The sequence below is a fragment of the Vanessa tameamea genome, chromosome 19, assembly GCF_037043105.1.
Source record: "Vanessa tameamea isolate UH-Manoa-2023 chromosome 19, ilVanTame1 primary haplotype, whole genome shotgun sequence".
NCBI classification, from domain to species: domain Eukaryota; kingdom Metazoa; phylum Arthropoda; class Insecta; order Lepidoptera; family Nymphalidae; genus Vanessa; species Vanessa tameamea.
Window position 1 is genome coordinate 1,430,183 of NC_087327.1, and position 20,132 is coordinate 1,450,314.

The window sequence follows — 20,132 nt, forward strand, 5'->3', positions numbered from 1 at the left end:
TAGAGGTAGACTGTTTAAATTAACATTAATAAGAGCAAAAAGATTATATAAAACTTTAAAAAATATTAAAACGACGAAACATTTTAAATGCTTATGCTTTATAAAATATTATTACCTTTAAAAAATATTAAACTCTTTTGATGGTTAATAAATTTTCATTTAGAATATTCATAAAATTCTGAAAGAATATTTCTTTTAGCAATGTTAAACATATGTTTATTTCTTGATAATAATCAGCAGAGTCGAAACCTAATTAATTGGATAAAATTATTTCCTGTATAAACAATATTACTTTATGTCAGTTAGTATTGTCTATTAATAATAATAATAATCAAAGGTAAGCCCGATAAAATCCATCTTGGCTGAATATAGTATTCAAGTTTAATAAAATATTAAAATATCAACAAAACAATTCATTTGACGTCATCGAATGACACTAAAAACGATCAGGAAGCAATTATTAAAATAAATAACAACGCCTGAAAAATATATACGTATATTATGGCAAATGTACTCACGATGGTGGTATCCCGCCGACAAAGACATCGGAGTTAGTGTTGAATTTCCCAAATGCAAACTCCTTGCCTCGCGACGTTTTGCTCTGTATTATGCCGTCCACAGATAACGAAGTGTGTTCATCACGCCGCGCCACCTAACGGAAGAAATTATTTTTGATTATTATAAACAATGACTTAATTTAGTCAAATATTATCGAATAAAATCGGAAACTGTTTATGAGCTAATGAGCAATGTACTTTATATACGTATATCGTTACTTTTTGCTTTGTGCATCGATCACGTGATAGTATCGGTATGACCACTCGTTGTAGAACCATCCGTAAATAATTACAAGCTATTATTTTTCTTTATTCCGTTGATCCTTCTTTTTATTTAAGGCCCAGCCCAATGAAATTAAAATAAGCATAAAAGTTAACTTAGTTTAATAGTTGATAACGCATTGACAATTTATAAAATAGGTCTAATTTGTCGCAATAACCATTTATGTGATTACAGAAAAAAATGCCACCAAAGTTGGTATTATTTCTTTTTGTTTCAACTTAAATTCCTCTTCCTCCGTTAGCCCTACTGGGTAAAAATTTAAAAATCTCAATGAAACGTTTTAAGGGCAATACAAAACAGTCGAAGAACTAGGACACTAAAAGTTCAATTGTGGTTTTAAGTTTTGTTCTTCTTAAACATAGAATCATTTATCCTCACTACTAAAGAGTTGAGTACCATCGTCTATCCTTAAACACAGACAGTCATATACTCAACTTTAAAAACATTAAAGATAAAAAATCATTTTAAGAAAAAGTATATTTAATAAAAATATGTTCCAAAAGATATCACTACCTATTGAATATTAATATAATCCAGAAATTTATGTAAGAGTTCATAAAGCTGACACAAACGAAACTTATCGCTTAAATAAATTAGAGAACTCACCTGAACTTTGTGCCAGTGGCCATCGTTTAAATTGCTTCCCACCGTTATAATCTGTGCTCCTCCGCCCAAGTTATACCTCAACCTTAACGCACCATTCACTAATTTCAACTCAAAAAAGTCGTAAGTACCACCATCGTCCGTATACAAAAGTAAACCGTTCGGAACATCAGTTTTGAACTCAAGTTCCAACGTGCCATTTAATCCGGCGTTCCATTTGCGGAATTGTGAGTAAGGGTTCTGTTTGTCGAGGACGAACGCGAGATTCCTGTTCAGCGAGAGGGACAGGAGACAAAATAGTATGTAACGCATCGTTCTGACGTGTACCGCGGTCATAGCTAGCGGCTGTACGTCACCAAGCGACGCCCGTAAGCGACCTTTTACGTTTCATTTCTTGGGTGCCTGGAACAAAATTATAACGTTAATACTCCAGATAACACATATTCGATTTCTTATAAAACATTAGCTAGATACGGTTAGATATTAGGTTCTATATTTTTTTTTTTTATTTTAGTTCTTATATCCAGAATTATAATTAAAAAATTATAATTCCATAATTGTATATTGATATCGCCTTAAAAAAATATCTCCATTATATGAATTGGTTAAGAAATTCTTTATTTTAAATATAAATTAAAAAAGGAAATCAAATAACAAAAACTTAGTCATTTAAGTACTTCTTATTAGCAATAATTATTCGAAATGCTGGTAATCATTATAATCAATGGCACTTGAAGTTATGCCATTGTAATCGTATTTTGAAAGAGTTAATTTCAAACCATTATTATTACAGCTCACTCGTAAATAAACTTACACACACACACATTCAATTTCAAACTGTTTCAAAGTTAATCTGAAATATATTTCGAATTTTAATCAGAATATATTTATTTTTAAACTTCACCAATTAATCATGGAGTATACAAGTCACGTAGCCACTTCACTAATTCAAAGAGATCATTGGCAGTAAATGTTCGTGCCATTAGCGCGTATTCAAGCAAAATTTTAAGAAGTCGAGATCTGACTTGTTCTATCAGTTGCCAACAAATGTTTCTTGGCAGAAGTGATTCTCAGGTAAAAGCCTCTTCAACGAACAAAACAACTGCCGATACGTACGAGAAACTAGGGCGGCATAGACCACGAGACTAAGGAATAGTCTCATCTAACAGAGGACCAAAGTTCCAAGGAACTGTAGATAGGGAACAAAAGATATTTGATACAAAAGCATATATGTTATATGTATAAAAGATGACATGCCCAAAGGATCTACTAAAGTCTTAACTAGAAAAGATATGAATGAATGAGGAAAACCGTTCGCAAGCAAATTGCATAAGAAGATGATAATATTATATCAAAATTCAAAAAGGTCGTATACGAATAAGTACATTTCAGAACCCAAGAATTTAACTAAAGGTCATAAGTGGTTTGTATTTGCAATATAGCAACTGTCACAAATATTAAACTTCTGAGGGAACAGTGTGGACATTCAATTCGTTTATTAAAATAAGTCCAACAGTCGAGTAAAAATTCAGTTCATGCAGAAGCAAAGTTTAGAAAACTTTGTAAATATATGATAATTTTATCCCCATTCTAATAAAATATGAGCGACCACATTCCTATTCTATAAATCATTTTGTCTTGCAATAAACCATATAAGTTCTACTATTCGGTATTCTTCTAGAAATTCCAATTGTAATATATATTGGGAACTGTTCGATATTCGTTCTACCACTCGAAGATAAATTATTATACAAAAGAAATATATAATATTTGCCCATCAACCAGTATTTGAGCATCGTGCAATAAGCTCCAAACCTTCTTAAGAGAATTTAGCTATTGGTAAATGGACTTGCTTATAATAAATTGTTATGAGTACTGTCATAGTGGAATAATTATTCTACTGAATCGGATGGTACCTAGACAGACTTGTACATAGTTCAACAATTAAATTATACATTAAATCTAACTCACTACATTTTAGCGGTTCCAATTTTTCGGTATAATTGTGAGAGAAACATTATACATACAAATACAAAAGACATACGTTAGTCACCATGGATGGCACGGCCCCGACGATTTATATTAGAAGATTAATAATAATACCTCTTATTAAGGATAACTAATATTCTTTTTATGTCTCCGAGATTAAAGCTTGTACGTAAAGTGGGGACGAAAATAACCCAAGGAGACAGGACATCAAAAAACTTCTTCTTTCACATCACTAGACGGTTTATAAGCTATTACGTTATTTCCACTTAATATGCCACGGTTTTAGTAATCAGATTTATATCAGTCAAATGTTATAAATGAAAAAGTAACTCTGTATGTATGTTTGATACAACATCACGACTAAACCACTGAGACTTATAAAATGTATACATACGTAATAATGAATAGAACATAATTGTACATAAATAATATGAAACGTAAATAACGTTAGAGGGACATAAATTACAGAATCTACTTAGTTAGTCAATTGCTGGGTTATTTAATTGTCGGTTTCCTTTACACTAGCTGTAAAGAAAAAACGATCGTCTGTGATTGGGATCATTTCTGACAATTAGTCCGCTTTGGCAGGCACTGTATTGAAACTAACACTTACTGCCAGCTTTCATATCAAACGTTGTACAAATATCAAAAATATAAAACTAATTGCTCAATCAAAACTCAATAACAGTTCAACGCCAAACATTTATTCAGCTCACTTATCTGCAACTGTTCATTATAAATCTACCAAGTTTCAGAGAACATTGCATCCACTTCGGAAAATTTTGCAGTGAGAGATAAAACTGTAGGTAAAAGGAAGTTGGCACCGTTTCACTGCCTACTGAAAGTTTTTTACCGATCGTTCTTCGTCAAATTCACGTACAGATTTTACCCATTCAAAATAAGCGACGGTTCGTCTCTTTCGACGAGTTATTTGTATTTAAATTTCTTGTTGCAGAAATATTTAGGAATTCAATTCAATTGTCTTATCGTATTATTTGAATTTTATAGTTCACTTGTGAAAGGGGTTCGTGTAATCTAGTCAGAGGTATGACATAGAAATAATTTTCAAACTTGGTGGTAGGGCTTTGTATATATTCTATCAGCAAACAGCAATATATACAATTGTTGTCTTCTGGTGGTTGTTGAAGAATGTGTGAGCTAGTGTAAGTACAGGCATGAGGAACATAACATCTTAGAACCCAAGTCTATTAGTAGTATGAAGAACGATTATTTTTTTCTTACAGTACTGTCTATGGGCAATGGTGACCACTTACCATCAGGTGGCCGATTTTCCAAACAGCCTACGGTATATGAATAAGACAAAAATAAATAAATAAAATAATTGTAAATTTTCCATAAACAAAAGTACAATTTTAGTTTTAATTAACCTAGACCTCCAAACTACGAGTGTAGTACCTCAAACAGCCCTGTTTGTTGAAATCAAAATATACTTTATTATTCAAATAAACTTTTACATAATTTCTTAAGATTTTTAATGTAAAACTACGAGCGGTTTGGACTGTAGATTTTACCGAGCCGACAAGACTCAGTAGTTACTCTTTTTATTATTAGTGAAATTGAAATAAAATAACAGGAAAAAAATTATATTAATTTAGCAAAAGATCTTATATCCAATAAATGTTTAAACAAAATACGATACGTTCATACTTTGTATTAAAAAATAATAAGAAAAAGGTATCTTTAATAAACTCTTGTTTTAGGTCAGGAGTTAGTTCAGAAGAATTAATTAACAAAATCAAAAATCTTTAGTCAAGTAGGCTCTTAAAAGCTCTTAAATCATTAATCACAATGTTATTATTCGTGCTGGCTTCTTATAATGATAAATTTAATAATTTTATTTCTTACGTCGTAAATTTCGTTGCTATTAAAAAAGTTTTGCTCAACCTGTTTATTTTATATAGAAGTAGGTTAAACATTATTGTTAAATTAGCAGTTAAATTAAAGTTTTTACTACGTCTTATTTAAATCTATCTATACGTTATAAAGTTGAAGACATAGTATAGTTATACGGACTAATCTATCTATCTATTTAGTTTAAATATATATGTAAACCAAAATTGTAAAATGAGATTTAAAGTAAAAATTTTAAACCTTATGTTTCAATGGTACTATTTTGGCGCTTAAGCTTTTCTTCCTTTCCACTGGCGATACCATATTGAAACAAATAATGATGAAAATGCCCTCCTACTTGATTTCGGTCACGTAGTGGACTCAAAGGAGACCACCAAATACAACACGAAAGAGTTAAAGAGCAGGAATTTTATTGCGTCGGCTTTAATTGCTTTCCGAGGCATGAGATTGCATCACTGATATCTTCCTGAATACAGGCTGATACGGAGAATTGATAAAAAAATGAAATACCTTTTTTAAAGACCCTACCTGGAACCAAGAACCTTGAGATCGATCGACTTAACCAAGAAGGGAGTCATGAAATAAATTAATCAAGGGACCAATAAACTACACCTTCAAATATAATACCTTTTCATAAGTGTGTGTGGGGTGAAATATTATAGGATGAAATATTCATATGTGCGAGTACGTCCTCGCTTTGTCATACAATTTGTTACAAAATACAGAAAATGTAACGATATCTCTATAGAAATTGAATCGCAAACGATCGGAGCAATCCGTATCCGTAACGGATAGGCTATTTTTTGCGCACTATCGCAAAATGTGTTCCATTCTCACGGTCGAACATAAAGGGGCCCGTAGATATGGTATAAGCTGAAAGAATCAATGGCCTGGAATTAACTTGAAGACGGTTTTATCGCATCCAAGCTATGCAATTTAGGTAACATTCTTGTGTTAAAAAAATATTGAAGAAATAATATACTGAATAAAATACAATCAAATTGAAAAAACACGTTTTAAAAATTGTAAAATCTGCTGAATACTATGTATAATATCAGTAATATAATGGGATTTTCTTCATAATAAGTCACGTATATTTTATCTAAAATGCTGCATGCAACCAGCTAAGAAGCTACATTCGGGTGAGAACGGTGTTTATAAATATATACCTGATTTCCAGGGGCACCTAATCTTTGTGATTCATTGAGTGTACGGCGTGGTACTTGTTTTAAGAGTAATAGCGAATATGCAGTTTAAAAAATTACGATTGCGTTATAATCATGTACTAAACCAAGGTAATAAGCCTTAGCTATCAGTAAGCTATTTTAAAATTAGGAAATACTTTTAAATTTATTTTGTATTCATCTACTTGAATCATAAAAGTAAAAAAAAACGGTTTTGTAGCGGTTTTCGTGAAATTATAAAATAAGAGACACTAGAGACGCAAGGCACATATTATCTTCATTCCGGTAACTACCGCATTGGCGATGTTCAATTGTATCAAGTGACTCGAAATAGACAACTTCACACCTTTTTACAATGTTTATTTTATTTCAAATTTAAATGTACGAGCGAGTTTTAATTGTAATTTATTTGTTAGTAATTTATTATAATAATTGTTATAATTCTAATGAGTAAATTTTTAACATTTTATTGTAATAAATTATTTCCGTGCAATTAAAAACTATTTTTAATGACGTCGTACAAACGAGGTTCTACTTCTTCTAGAACTTATTAAAGAACATGACTACACGCATCTTTTTTTGTTTATATAACTGTTCTTCTGCTTAAAATCTTTATAATTACTACAAACATATACGTACATACATTTTATATATTTACGCTCATTGATTACTCGAAAACTGCTAACCTGTTTGGACTGTTAGATCTATTAAGATCCTCATGGGATCTGAATACTTTTTTAAAGTACATATTGTTTTTCTGAAATTCACAGGATGGTGGATTGGACTCCAAGCCTTCTCTTTAATATCTGAACAAGCCTTTGTCCGTCATAATGATAGTTATAGAATAAAATTATTTTTTATTCATAGTAAAATAATACACCCGGGTACCTCGTTTGTACGACTTCGTTAAAACTAAGAAAAACTACAAGTTGAGTTTCTTTAAAACCTTTTCTCAAGATTTGTTTGCGTCATCTCTAAAAAAAGACGTCGAATAAAAACTCTAGGGAGAAGATCTTCATAAAACTAAAGCTATAGATATAAAATATTAAATTGAAAGTTTGATACGCTTAAAAAATATCAATCGATTAAGATATTCATCACTAGTGGTGCTTATGATAGAACGGAAAATGTATTTATTAAAAATACTAAAAGTTTGTTAGTAATATGCTTATACGTTAGTAAATTATAAACTCATCTGTGTAAGTTTGAATCTTAATGGAAGGTTGCGGATTCGAGTCCAGGCAAGCAACAATTTTTATAAGGGAAAGTAGGTGTTTAGTAAACGTCATGAGCAACTTGTTTGTGTCGGATGAAAATCTTGCAAATGGTGTTCATAAATAAAAATAACAAATACCAAATAAACTCTTAACAGTGGAATTTTATTTCGTTTTATATCTTAACAACATACGAATTAAAAATATTGACTTATTATTGGAGTTAAATTCTATTATAATTAGAACTTTGTTTTTTGATGGCAAACCATAATTGCATAATTTCACCATACTATGTACGTATTTATGGTCTTTTATAAGCCATATCTAATATACCCTATTATAAATCTACTACCAACTATTGGATGTTATGTTATATATATGTATTGTTAGAGACTAGCTCTAGCCTCCAATACGGTGCTACGTCATAGGATATCATAATTAATTATATCATTAATAATATCACATATTATAAACATATACAATTATTATTGTAATTAATTGATCAATAATTTCTACAACTTTAGTTAATATTATTTTATATGGAATAACATTTAATACTGGCATGTAACACTATTTATTATTTTAAAAATGATTGAGCTGTCATAAGGAAAACAATTGGATGATTGTGAGGGATTGTAAAGAAATATAGAGAGATTGGAGCATCATTGTAAAACATAATTTTATTTTGCCATCCCGAACTACTGAAATTACAATATCTATATATATATTAAACACATAGACAGGTATATACATAAGTAATCGTACTTTTCTAGGCGATTTTTTTCTTTAGTCCGGTGTTAGTTTTTTTTACCTATTTTTTTATTGTCATACGAACTGAAAAATCAAACAACTATCGTAATTGGATCATTCCGTTAAGATGTTAAAATCATATAAACGTCGACTTATATAATAAAAGGCATAATTTGTTTAGGTGTAATAAATAATTCGTTAATTTTTTTTTTTATTAAATATATATATAAATATAGTATAAAAACAAAAACATTATCAAAAACAATTGAGCCAAATCGTTAGAACTATTTCTGAGATAAGCGAAATGAATGTACGTATATATATATGCAATAAATACTCGTTTAATATTACAAGATAAGCTAAGCTATACATATTTTTTACACACAGGAATAATTCAACGATTACCGTGAGATACCGTGACACGTTCAGAATTACGGCATCCCCAATCGCTAATTAAAGCATTTCAAATATTTAAGACACCGTATTTAATTTATCTTCCGAAACAAAAAGACATTATTGCATAAATTAGATTAGGAAATTTCTTGTCTGTTCTTCTCCGTAGATTTCACATTCCTAACGTGTCCTAGTTTCACTTGTAAATTGCTAAATGTTAAAGTTACCATCGCTTCGGTATAAATATTTCTAACGGTAAGAACTGGCAAGAAACTTGTAAAATCGACATTGAAAATTCTCACACAATATAGGCAAAGGCAGCAACTGGACATCCTAATTAACAATTATATTTCCACCGATCATATGTAAATGTCATGAAAATTTATTCCGTACCTTGATCAATATGTTAAAAAACGGTATTAAAAATATTAAAAATTTATTATAGAAAAGCCTTGCTTATCTGCCTTTCAACTAAACAACCATTATTTAAAGATCAATTGGGCAGCTTACATGAATTTAATGAAATTAATTTATATTTTTATTAATATCAATACAGTAAAATCATTCTATTAAAAGCATTTCAACATGAAAGCGAGAATAGAGGAGCTAGCGCTCGCTTTATGTAAAAAGTAATTCTTCCATTTCATTTCCCTTTGAGATGAACACGGCATTTCAAAACAAACAGATCGTCTAATCTCGTTCGTAATTAATCAGGATAAAACAAACCATTGGATTTCCACACAAGCTCTTTGTTCCTTTAGGATTTAATTTTTTATAAATAAAACAACATATAACCTTCTTATATGACTATAATATATAAAAAATATTTATATGTCATTATTTGAATACCTTTAAATTGTCGTAATTTTTTTTTTCTGGATTTTCATTAAAATCTACATTCAGAACTGATAGGATCACGTCAAAGCAAATAAAATTTTAAATTTGTACGAAAGATTTGATTTTTTTTTTTTTATTCGACTATGGTAGAATAAAGAGGATAGTTATATGACTTATATGTATGTTAGTATATTTCTGCGTCCGTGTAGCTCCTAAGCTACGAGTGCGTATCATAGTTTAACAAATGAGGCGTTAGAGTCCCGCTTATTATAGACTTTGTGATGTAATGTTAATTCCAACATAGCGGATATAAATTAAACTGCACAGCTTACATGAAAATTAAAAAAATATTTACTTTTAAATCAAATTAAGTATCTGAATTTGTAATAATGTTCTGTCAGAAATCAGATTAAATTGTACAAAGACGCACTGGACTGGATGAGAAAGGCGAACCAGGAACATTGCTTTGTAAAGTTTTTCTGCTTTTTCGTAATCGTAATTTTAGTCTTTGTTTATTTATATCTTTAGACTCTCAAAGATTTGGCCAACGGTTGGTCACCAACACTAGACGTACACTAGAGAAGTAAAATGTTGGGAGAGTGTCAAGGATAGCAGTTACGCACACCAACTTAATAAACTTGGCTCGTTTTTATATAGACCTTGATATATAAATAATCAAAGATTTAATATTGGTAAACTTGTGATTGATAAATAAGTTATTTAGTATGTCAATTAAGGATACTCGACGTGGTACTTATCAATTTTTCTCCAACTAACATAATCACAAAAATGTAAACGAACCAACACTCCTCGAAAAAATCGATATTTTCTGTAATTTTCTGTAACAAAAAATAATATTGAAAACAAAATAAAAGTGTAGCATTATTCGAGCTTTAAATTTATTTACTAACAAAAAACGACCATAGAATAAACACTTAGAATTGCCATCTACGGTATAATGTGTCTGTCGAGAGAAAGTTGTTCATTTGTCTTAAATATTATTTATTTATTGATTTAAATACAATTTGACAGTTAATTTCTTATCGAGTTTGAACTCACTTGATTTATTTAGGTGAGAACAAGTGAAACTTTATTTTGAAAATTAACTATTAAGCGTATGAGGTAAAAAATTTAATTTCTTTAAAAAAAATTATACCTCCGCAGCGCCACCCCCGGCGCTACGCCACTGCTTCATAGAACTTGTGTACCTACAATAAAGCTTTACTGTTCTGTTCTATAAAAATTAAATTCAATAAATGTGTTAGATCATATGCTATGCTCATATGCCGTTTCCACGTGGTTCGCTGTTCTAAGGTCACAAGCAGAATTGCAGCCGCAACGTTAAGCGCAGATACCGCGCGTTCCTCTAGAGGAATGCTATTCGTGATTGTTCCGCGAATAATTCCCACCCTTCCATTGTACAGACAATACACCCTTTTTAGTCGTTCAATGGAAGAAACTATAAAAAATAGTCTATACGTTCGAGTTCATCGTGAACTCACCAACGACAACAAAAATAATTCTGGTATTGATCAAATCACTATAATATTTTTAACCGACTTCAAAAAAAGGAGGTTATCGACTTGGTTGTATTATATGTCAGAACTCCGTCATTTATGAACTGATTTGGTTTTTTTTTTTTTTGAGATATACTTTATGTTTGTTCTCGTTTAAATTTGAATAAAAAGATATATCAAACCAAAAATCAAAATTTTCTTTTTAAAGTGGGCTCATAAAAGCACTTTTGAATCGTAATGTTACAGTGTTGAATTAAGTCTAGAAGTGAAAAATATTTAAATGGGCTCGAATTTTATTTAAAATTATTTTTCCTTCTTCAATAATTATTGCCCTAACTTCGTCCAATTCAAATAAGAATTACTTTAATAATTAATACTGACTACTTCTCGATCGCACTGCTACTTACTGGGTCCAATGTGAGCCATTCATCCACCCAAAAAAAAATCGGGTTCGATCCCGTTTAGCAGGAGTTTAGCTACATACATACGTACAGAAATGTATATGTATAAAGGTATTAGAAAGCTGTAGATCCAGATATCCAGGGTTTAAGGGCCTGGTCGGGCGGTTCAAGGTTATCGAGTTTTTTAGTCAAGAAGTTTCATAAAGCAAGTAAAGCCTTTGGTACAACACGAAAACTCACATCATTCGGATTTCCATTTCTATGAGGATGAAGGGATAGAGAAATCACCCTTGTTTGCACACGGATTTGTGCACTTTAATATTTCGAATAATTGTAATTATTGTTAGTTTATAAAATATCTACGAAAATGTAAATGTCGAAAGCCCAACGGAGCATTTAATTTTAATATAGTTTTCGATCATTTTTTATTAATAATTTATTGATATAAAGTTTTATACAAAACGTTTCTAAACGAGCTGCATGCTTGCACCACTCAATTCGAATATGCTTAATTGTTTTTATCGTGTCCTACGGTGAAGGAAAACATCGTGAGGATTATGTACATGTTGCATGTGTCCGATGAAAGTCCGCCACATGTGTCTCTATAGAATAATATAAATAGAATAACCTCAAAACGTTCTCCTCGAAATAAGAAGAGGCCTTAGCCCAGCTGTGGACCATTTACTTTACTTTACTTATTCCGGATCTATTCTAAAACATCATCTATGACAAACTTCAATTCTAGCAACGGTTTGAGCATTGCTTTGTAACAAACAGACAACTATCACATTTATAATGTTAGTAGTATTATACAGGGTTATTGGTAATTCGATGTATTCCCGTGAGGAGGTGATAGGGGTGATTATTTGCGATAATTTTAACCCCCATATGCATGATGCAAAAATGATCAATTTTTGAGTTATCACGTTTTTTAGATTTTTTCAAAATAAGTCAAAAATGCAACTTCAAAAATTTATTTAAATAAAAGTATCAATTTAAATCTATTTTTTTTCTTCTGATTTATAAAAACGAATAAACACTGGTTATTTGTAAATATTAAAAAAATAATTACGAGACGGAAAAAGATATTATTTCAACTTTTTTTTCCACAAAAATGCCTTCAAAACAAAAAAAATCGTTATGAAACTTGTCCTGCAGATTATTTTAAAAACATAACCGTTTTATCAGCTCTCCAAAAATGTATAACAACTAGGAACTTATTTCAAAACAACCGAAACAAAATGACCACAAAAGACGCTGGCAAAAATTCGTATTCGAACAAAACTTAAATTCGCTCTTCGAATGTCTCGCAAATAAATTTAATACATACCTAACCAATGATTACCAATAACCCTGTATATATTGTAATCATTAGAGACTACTGACAATTCTACCGCATTCCCATTTCGAACCACAAACTAAAGAGCGGACATTCCTGCATTATCGGGAAATACCAGACAGGTCTGACGAGACGCTATTCTAAAACTTAGTCTAACTATCTACTAAATACATTCCTTCGAACGATAGCTTATATCAATTTCTAATACCTAAATGTGTCTCAATGTGCGTTATTCATAAACTATTATTTATATAAAAACTGTTCGTATACAATAAAGTTAAGGTTAAGTACTGTTTGAAATAATAATATTCCAAAATTAAATAAAAATCTTGATAACCGATGTTGTATTGGATATCGTGCGTTTCGTTGTATAAGCTAAAAATTCCTTTGTGGTAAACCGAATTTGTCTCGTAGTAATATGAATACATGGATAAACGAAAAATACATGATATCGAATTTTTCACTTCCATTATATCTTTAAAGTACACAATTATAGCATTTTGGAAGAAATTCTAGAAAAAGAGCATGGAAAGCTCCACTCAGCTCCAGACCACGGCAGATATAGCTCTATGAAAATTTCTAAAATAAAAATATGATACACATTTTTATGATTGGTACAAAAACCATACCAACCTTTAATTGAACAGAACAGCGATTGCAAATGATCAATACCCAAAATAGGTAAAGAAACCTTTGCCTACTTTAAATCTAAGAACATATATATTAAAAACAAATGATATCATAGTTTGGAGTGCGGTTGAAACACTTGGACCCCATGATGATGCAAAAATCTTTATAAAACATATGGCACCCCGTGTTATTGCCTCCACCAGTACAAAAGGGCTAGTTCATTTTTCGCCCAAGGAATCGGGATCGCCGTATAACAGGAAAATTTTACATTCTTGCCAACATTTTAAGCGGCCCAGATTACAGTAGCTATATAAAATTTTGCCCTCAATATAAATTATTATTATTAAACAATTTTATTTCTAAAAATATGTCAAAACTTGATGTATAATCTCGCTATTAAATGCAAAAATTGTCTATATTATACATAAGCACATGGTACTGAACCGCATCCCGCAGGCACAGTTGGTATCAACTGGAGCATTCAAAGAGATCATCTCTTGCAGAATGCATCGTGAAATCGTTAATGCTACGTGATTTTTAGACGTACATTTACATACATTACGATTCGTTTTACTGCAATTCTCGAACTTCCATAAATTTACTGCATCTAGATTTGTACAATTTAAACTTTCACGATGTAAAATGTTGACCATTTTTCGAATTATAATCGGATTAATTTTTCTTTTTTTTTTCGAACGTCCGTCGAAGGGTAAATAAATAATTGATGGTAGGGTTTTGAACAAGCTCCGAGTAGGTACCACCCCCTCATCAGATATTGAACCGCTAAACAGCAGTACGCAGTATTGTTGTGTACCGGCTTGAATGGTGAGTGAGCCAGTGTAAGTGCATCTTAGTTCTGTGGATAGCACATTGGCGATGTAAGAATTAATATTTCTTACCGCGCCATTGTCTAAGGGTGGCGATGACCACTTACCATCAGGTGGTCAATTCGCTCGTCCACCTATCTATATCACAAAAATAGATATAAATAAATAAAAATAATGAGTCAAATACAACACAACCTATAAAACAAGTATCAAGAATCTTTGAACAAGAATTTGTTTTAAAGCTATAACGGAAAATTTTGTTTGTAAAATATTATGTAGATTTATAAAATGTTTTATGAAAATATTAAATATTGTTTTATTATCAATTTTCAAATGAAACAAATGTTAGTTATTTCTGGTGATTTCCCGGTCCAAATAAAGAACCATAGCTTAGAAGATTATTTTGTTTCATGTTCATTTACATATTTATAACATTTTAGATTTAAATTTAATTATTCAATTGTTTATATGCGAAATATGCCACTATTCGTATGCATATAGTGCAAATTAAACATTATATATAAATTATACGAAGGGAAGGTAAATATGTATATATATATATCAGTTTTGTAAGTTTCTGAGTCGAATTTATGAACGTAAAAACTTATAGGAACGATTTCAGTGGATCATTACTCGTAACTAAAAAAAAAATTGGATTATAAGATCCATTATTTAAAGTTATCGTTAATTTCAACACCTATTCCGCAGTAAAAATTATTTCTGATATAATATATCAAAGGCAAGAAAAAGATCCAACTATACCTTACAACTTCGGCTTCAGATTTTTTACCTCTTTAATTATACCAAAAGTTTTGATATTCCATATGAATATGCCTGAAAATCTACACTTAATCATAATAATTGATTCATTCAGATCGCCCTGTGGTCAAGACACGACAATCCTAACCGTAGATGCTGGTTCAAGCATCACTGAATTTCGACGGGCTTCATTTGGATTTATTCACCTCGTGCACGAGGAAAATATCATAAGGAAACGTGCGTACATTTTAAAATAGTCTGCCATAATATTTGTACCAATTAAATCACATTAGAGGAGTGTGGATTGAAAACGTTCCCCTCGAAAGGAGAGGTCTTAGCAGCAGGTTAAAATCCTGTCTGTCACATGTCTTTTTAACTGCGAATATTATGCAATACAAACTATGAGAGATGCTGCGTGGACTTATTCTAACTGATAGTAATTTAAATTGTTTTTGTATATCCTTACCAAATAAAGCCGAGAGAACGAAATCTTAATAAAATAATTAAAATGTTTGTATTATAATATATTAAACAGCTTTTTTTCTCGTGTTTTAACGTCTAGAATGCTAAAGTAATTGAAAAAACCGCACGACAATTTGAAATACGGAGACCACATTCCTTTCTATTGCGATCGAAGAAGTTTTATGTACGGAACCCGCAGCCATAAAGTTAATAGAGGACGAGATATAATTCAACCCTATATACCTTCAACACAAGCCTTCAGGGAAATAATATTCAGATAGTAAAAATTTAAAGATAACTGTTGTATATAATTCACAATAAATATGGAATTTACATCTAGAAGATGCTTGCTGATAAGTGTATAATTATTGGTAATAAATTGATTGACACTTTCAAATTCATATCTAATGTATGGAATATATTAAGTTATGTGACAGAATGAACAGCCGAGATGACCCAGTGGTTAGAACACGTGAATCTTAACCAATGATTGCGGGTTCAAACCCAGACAAGCACCACTGAATTTTCATGTGCTTAATTTGTGTTTATAATTAATCTCGTGCTAACAGCGTGCTAACAGGAAAATATCGTGAGGAAACCTGCATGTGTCTAATTTCAACAAAATTCTGCCACATGTGTATCCACCAACCCGCATTGGAGCAGCGTAGTGGAATATGCTCCAAACCTTCTCCTCAAAGGTAGACGAGGCCTTAGCCCAGCAGTAAGTTATGTATAATGGGCTACCAAATAGTACGTAAACACCTTCGCCTAAATCAGCACCACACGTTATAGAATAGCGCCACCTGCTTTCTGATTTGCGATGACACAGCCCTATGATTGGATGTCAGGCGGTAATTTCATAGATATCTAAAAGAAGTTTGTGTCGACGGCTTAAATAATGTTTTCCAGTCATTATTTAAGCCGCGTTGTGCAGAAATCTATACATATAATAAAATTGGAGTGTCTGTTTGTAATATTAAAATAACAGCTTTTTACTAAATGCATATATATGTGTACATGGTACGTATACCAAAATAATATTTTTTTCGATTTTTGTCGGTCTGTTTGTTCCGGCTAATATCTGGAACGGCTGGACCGATTTTGACGGGACTTTCACTGGCGGAAAGCTAATGTAATAAGGAGTAACTTAGGCTACAACAATAACTTTTTATTTAAATAATCAAACGCGCACGAAGTCGCGAGCACATCTAGTGTGTATTATAAAAATGGTATCCTCTTTTAAATCTTAATAACTTTTATTAGTTTATGTGGTTTGGTTTGGTTAATTTTCTGCACAGAATTTTACACAATCTATCTATCTATCACAATTTAGTAATATTTTGTATATCTGTTCCAATATAGAAGGCTAGGGAAACAATGTTGTTACATACACAAGGGAGTTAATTTCAAATAATTGGCAGAACTCTGTCGCAAACAACGCCAGCGCCATTTTACATGGGCATAAGGAACCAGTTGACAGATTTTGTAAAGTATAGTCACAGATAATAAAATAACGGGAGATTTTTTTAAATTTAATTTCTAGATTATGACGTGATATCATTCATATGAATATATTATTTCGTCTCGCAAAAATACGTTCATTTAAAAAAAAACATTTCATTTAAAAGTTCATTTAAGAGTTCAAGTAAAATTACGGCCTGTAAGTATCCCACTGCTTGGCCTCCTCTACTGACGAGGACAAGTTTTAGAGGTTATTCCACCAGGCCCCAATGCGGATTGTTAGTATTTAAACTTAGGTTAGAATTCACGTGCAACATTTTTATATATAACGATTTGTCTTTGAAACACAGTGTTATTTCTGTCACGTGTAAAATTGAAATAAGTCCATTATTATATCACCTACTCGTCCCTACTTCGTATGTTTAAAATTCATACAATAACCCCATTTCTCTCTCTTTAGTTAAAATTTCGAAAAACATTGTCTTAGCGGAAGCTTACGTCCCCCCTTAAGCAAGCGACCGAGTGCAAGCAGTGTTCTGGCTACCATCTCTCCCCAAAAAAGATTTTTAAAAACCTTCTGGGGCGTCTTATAAATGGTCCAAGATTAGATTCGAGACGCGCGGGTCTTTCGTACCCCTGGTTGAATTTGTTCATTTGAATGAAAGCCTGGCCCTTCTTAGCCTAGCTTACATATAAATAAACGAATTTTCCAATTGTCAGATTTCTTGACTCAGTAGTTTTGGCTATGATTAAATAGTCGGGACAAACGATTTTACAAGTATTGATTTCATTTCTAATTTCGATTATAAGGTTGAAATTGACTACTAAGATAATTATGTGTTCTTTGGACGTTAATTTATTCTCTGAGGTAAATTAAAATCTAATTAGTTTAGAAGTTAATATGTTTATAGTTAGATTTATTAAATAATTCTTCGTATCGAATTCTCGCACTATAATGTGTGTTTATATAGAGATTAATAGTCAGATGCGATATATTTGATACATTTGTGTATTTTATAATAAAAATTCTTTCATCGATTTAATTTAATAATCTCTTTTTTATTTCTGATACAAATCAAATTAAACGCCCACTGCGTCTATCTGTCGTCTAAACGCAATAAACTTAAAAACTACAGAACAAATTTTTATACGGTTTTCACCAATCGACCGAGCGATTCATGGTTTAGGTGTATAATTAAGTTATGTACATACTTAGAATTACTATGGGGAGCTAATATATGATACCTAGTGACAATTAATTACTACACACTAACACGACACATAAATACACTACATATAAAAATCTAAATAAATATACCTATATATTGGGTACGGTAACTATTACTTGATTTGTTTGTACAACATAGTTTTCAAACGGGTCACCTGATGGCTAGTGGTCAACACTGCCCATAGACGGTGGTGCCGTGAGAAATTTTAACTGTTCCTTCCATCGCCAACGTGCCACCAACATTGGTAACTAAGATGTCAAGTTCCTTGTACATTGGCTCACTAACTCAAAGCGGAACGCAACAGTACTAAGTATTTCTGCTTGGCGGAAGAATATATTACCCTACCTGTGGTACCTACCCAGAAAGCCGTAACACCATGTAGTTATTTTGTAATTTTAATCAAATAACAATTTTCATTTTTCATTATGTATTCGCAACAAATGAAATAGTAAATTAACCTCACACACATGCTATTAAGTTACTACAATCGGAAGTTAAACCAAAACAAAAGAATAAAAAGCATTTTATTTCTGCGTTTCGTATAAAACACACGTATAAAACACTCACAGTAAAGAATATAAATAAATAAATATCTTAACACAGCTAGACTTCACGAACATAGCATCTTAGACAGCCTCATAAAATGTCACCCTCGTATAAAGACGTAATGGCACCGCGCAGACAAGAAAAAAAAACAAGCTTACAAACATAAATGTTTCGATATTGTATTGCCATAACACAAAATTTAAATATAAATTAAAAATGGAACTTTACTACGTTCGTTATTACAACAGAATGAAGCTGCTCGTAGCGTAGCGTGTTAAGGGTAGCGTATACTTAGTAAATGTAAATTATTGCATACCTATTGTATATCCATTCGCCTTTGTGTTTCACAAAACTAATCACGAATGTGTACACTTACGATGTCACGTTACGTGTTTATTGTAATTTAAAAAGTAAAGGTTTAGATTATGTAATTAGATCAGGTTGTAGGACGCATGGCGCGAGCTAGGCGCGCTGAATACGACTGCAGGCAGAAATGGCGGCGGCTTGCGCGCGCAACCCGCCCTGCGGTTAAGACGGCGTGCCGTTAACTCGGTTAGGCGGATTTTTTGTCTACAATTGCGCTTAGCTGCTGTTTAATGTTTTCCAAGTATATCGTATCATACAACAATGTTTAATTTATAAACGTATTAGAGTGATCAATATTTATACAAATGTTTCCAGGAGTTTTACATAATTGAACATTAGTTTTTACATCGTATGTACTCTATGCACGTTTTATTTGTTTTTGAAAATAAATTATAGGTAAGTATAGTAGTAACAATACTTTTAAAATTATGAAAATATTGATTCTTATTTTTTTTTAACTAAGCATTGATTCTCAAATGAGTAGAATATAATTAAATAGTTTTCCTCGATCATAAATGTATTTACATTTACGAATTAAGTGACATAATATATAACTTATACTCACTACAGTTATAATAGTCGGTATTTATAAATAAATAACAGAAATAACATCTGGCAAGTATTTAACTAGGATTTTGCCAATAATTACAAGTAAACGTACTAACAGAACCGTACCTTAACCGAAACAAAAGGCTCACACTTTGTAACGTTCAGCGTAACCATATACCAGCAACACTTTTCAAGTCTACCCCAACACAAATATCGCATCCATTGCGTATACTCCTACAATTTCTTAATAAGTTGTCTTAACAAAACAGCAACAGATGCTGAAGATAAGAAATTCTCAAGAAAATAATACATGGCAAGTCATCGTTGGAAAAAAAGCGTTGATTTTCGTAAACGAAATTTCCCG

The 20,132-nt window shown here is 31.4% G+C and overlaps 2 protein-coding genes across 5 annotated transcripts in view; one reads left to right on the forward strand and one right to left on the reverse strand.

Annotated features, from left to right (window-relative positions):
* The window catches only part of LOC113397062 (neurexin 1), a 180,004-nt gene extending 160,675 nt beyond the window's left edge, over positions 1 to 19,329 (reverse strand). For all 4 annotated transcript variants that reach the window (XM_026635207.2, XM_026635206.2, XM_026635205.2 and 1 more), the window contains exons 1-3: positions 19,170 to 19,329; positions 1,447 to 1,845; positions 519 to 652 (exon numbers count right to left, since the gene is read on the reverse strand). In XM_026635207.2, coding sequence (XP_026490992.1) covers positions 519 to 652; positions 1,447 to 1,779 — 467 coding nt within the window. In that variant the 5' untranslated portion in view covers positions 1,780 to 1,845; positions 19,170 to 19,329. The remainder of the gene's footprint in view (positions 1 to 518; positions 653 to 1,446; positions 1,846 to 19,169) is intronic.
* Positions 1 to 20,132, forward strand: part of LOC113397044 (probable methyltransferase-like protein 15 homolog) — a 141,950-nt gene that overhangs the window by 114,430 nt on the left and 7,388 nt on the right. The gene's annotated exons all lie outside the window — the stretch shown is intronic.